General features: G+C 54.8%; 1 protein-coding gene across 1 annotated transcript; it reads right to left on the reverse strand.

Annotated features, from left to right (window-relative positions):
* Positions 1-232: 232 nt before the first annotated feature.
* LOC147958499 (uncharacterized) lies at positions 233-1,267 on the reverse strand. The gene has a single exon (XM_087532166.1). It carries the CDS (start codon positions 1,265-1,267, stop codon positions 233-235), a length of 1,035 nt encoding a protein of 344 aa, XP_087388292.1.
* Between the last annotated feature and the right edge of the window lie 1,773 nt (positions 1,268-3,040).

A 3,040-nucleotide genomic window follows, 5' to 3' on the forward strand; every position in this document is an offset into this window, starting at 1 on the left:
CGCGCGGCCGCACCCCAAAACCTATCCAAGATGGGCGTGAATAAAAAAAATTAAAAAACTTAAATGAAATGACTAAAAAAACATAAAACATATATAGGGGTTACGGCCACAAAATGGCCCAGTTTCTCAGTCCATTTAAACGGCTCAGTTTCATAATTAACATAAAACCAAAATAAAAAACGCCTCCCGCGCGCTCCTGCCGCGCCCGTCGATGCCGTGGCCGTCGCCGTCTTCACTGGCCGCCGGTGTCGTCGTCGTCGCTAACGAGATCGACGTAGTCCGGCGGCGTCCACAGGTGGGCCGGCGGTCCGTGGTGCACGGGGGCGGCGGGCTGGAAGGTGGCCGGTGCCTGCACCACCTCCTCCCGAGGCGAGGCCTCCCGCTCCGGCGACCGCGGCGGCGTGGGGCACCAGTTCACGACCCCCAAGGCGGCCGCCATCTGCTCAGCGGAGCACGACCAGCTCCACCCCTGGCCCACCAGGTCAGGGTGGAACGCGGCCACCGGCGGCTCCTCCACGACCTCCTCCTTCGGCGCCATCTCCTGCTCGGGGATGGTGATGTCGCCGGCCGCAGAGAGGGCCATCGTCTCCTCGAGGTCCACCCATTGGCGCTCGTCGTGCGTGTGCTTGGAGTCCTCCAGCACACGCGCCATGAGCCGGGCCTCCTCCTCCGCCGTCATGCGAGGAGGTGGGGGTGGCGATGGAGATGGCGACGGCGACGGCGTGGGCGCCAGGCCGCGCACCTGCGTATGCCCGCGCGCCTGGGGAGCCGCTCGGGGCTCACGTGGCCGCCGCGGCCCCGTCGACGTGCCGGCGAAAAACGACGCCCGCCGCACGTCGTGCTCATCGCGGAGCCAAGTGTCCCACAATGGCGAGTCGGGGGCGTACCTCTCGTCGTAGTAGAGGTCGTCCGGGAGGAGGCGGCGGCGGCGTTCGATCTCCTGGCGGCGCGCACGACCACTCTGCGGGACGGGCGGGATCGGCACTCGGTCGGCCGACAGGTGCCAGTTATTGGGGAGGTGGACGTCGCTCCAGGGCAGCGGCGTCCTCGTCTCCCAATACCAGCGGCAGACGGCCACCTCGATGTAGTGTCGGTCACGCTCGCCGGCGGCCGTGGGCGCGATGGAGAACGCGGGCGGCGCGGGGGCCCGACATGGTGGCGATGGCGACGCGGGCTCCTCCTTCTTCACCGAGCCGCGGCGGCGTCCCGACGAGGAACCAGCCTCCTGGTCGTGCTTGCCTTTGCGGCCGTAGTTCCAAAGGCCCATGGCTGCGGGCGGCCGGCCGGCGAGTTCTTGGCTAGGGTTTGGGTTCGGCGCTGTCGGATTTCGAGGAGGTCGCGGGGTGGAGTGGGGCAGTGTGGACGACGACCCGTCCACGCTTCTCACTTAAAAAAAGACGGCGACCTTTCGATGTGCGGATGACAGGTGGGACCGTCCGCTCGTGCGCATTGATGTGGGTGGGTGGGATGTAGGTGGCCGCCTGCCACGCGGCCCCGACGCGGACGAGGCGCGCGTCCGTTTGGTGTCCGTCGCGACCTAAACCCGGCGCAAGTTTGCGCTCGAAATGGGTCGGCCCGGACACAAAACGGACAAGATGGTTCCGGGCCGTCACGCGCTGGGCCGTCTCGTTTGTCCGTTTTACCCCAAACAGACGAGGCCGGACAAGATAGGGTCGCGCGGTGAAGTTGGCCTAAACATGGTCTCCGACGCGAATCTTGGCGACATCCTGTTCGTTGATAGCAAGGAGCAGCTGCCACCGTGTCGGTGTGTGTGTGCAGCGTGGCATTTCCCCTCATGCTATTAATGAACACACAACAATTCCCGCAAAAAAATAAAAATAAAAATGAACACACAACAACATGACCATCGATGAGTACAAGACGAATAAAACTCAGAAACAACAGACCAAACATCACCTAGAAAGACACAGAGATCACCCAGATTTCTGAACGTGACATACCCAGCAGAAAAGGCAGAGCAGGAAAAGTTTCTCTAAACACACTGCGCCAAGGAATAGATCTATTTTTACCAACCAAACATGTCTGTTACGATAGAGCCGACATGCTGGTACACCCAACAAACGTATTTGGTGCGGCCAGCCGGATCGTTTTTACACGCTCCAACAAAGTCGTTGCAAAGATTCCTCTCCATGATTTTTCTTGGAGGAGCTTTGCTGAACTCCATCGCCCGGCTCTCATATGAATCAGCTTCATATTTCGCCGGTGTCATCCGGCGGCACCCGACAAATTTTTCGGCAGTGGCCTAATCCTTAGTGCTGGGATGGAATGACATGCTGACAAATCGATGGGGTTTTCGATCCCAGTGACCATTAATGGTCACGTCGCTGATCATCTTATTGTGCTCAAAGTATTCCTGATGCATCTCATTCCTAGCTATACATGTCCAGAGTTGATCGAGCAATACAAGGTGATTATAGTATCATTAGATTCACAACAATATTTCCAATTACATCAAGTTTGCTAATGCTTATGTACAGAAAATGGTCAGAAATGCATAATAGAGATCGTTAATACCTAAATATCATATATTTACAAGCATAGAAAGTGTTTCATGCATATCTTAATTAAATATCTTTTAACTGTGTTGTGGAGGAAAGTAAATTTTATTATTGACTCGGATATTGCAGGATTTGCAGAGGTCCAACTTAATTCTTAAGGCGTTCAATAAGAAACAGATAAAAATCTAAGGTTGATTGGTTTCTATCAACTCGTACTTTTCTATACTAGTATTTTGATAAAGGAGTCTTTATTTTCTCAGTAAGTGGTATCAATGCGACACAACCACTTAGAGTTCACGACCCACCTCATAACAATATGCACAAAACCCATGAAAGTTATTTTACAGAAGTATGGTAAAAAAAGAGGGTGACATAATGTGATGAAGGATCGAACTAAAAACCAAACCTCCATTCATGGTGAATAAACACCTACTTGGTTTCCCCTTCCACTTGGGTATGTGTGCCTTAAAAACTTCCATGTGCACTTAACCGATAAAGTAAGGAGTAGGCACAATGCAGTA

The sequence above is a fragment of the Triticum urartu genome, chromosome 7A (genome assembly GCF_056163025.1).
Source record: "Triticum urartu cultivar PI428250 chromosome 7A, HENAU_Tu73, whole genome shotgun sequence".
Classification (NCBI taxonomy): domain Eukaryota; kingdom Viridiplantae; phylum Streptophyta; class Magnoliopsida; order Poales; family Poaceae; genus Triticum; species Triticum urartu.

What these genes read in the sequence shown, in the direction of transcription:
- LOC147958499 (XM_087532166.1), bottom strand. Translation starts at nt 1,267, where the DNA reads ATGGGCCTTTGGAACTACGGCCGCAAAGGCAAGCACGACCAGGAGGCT.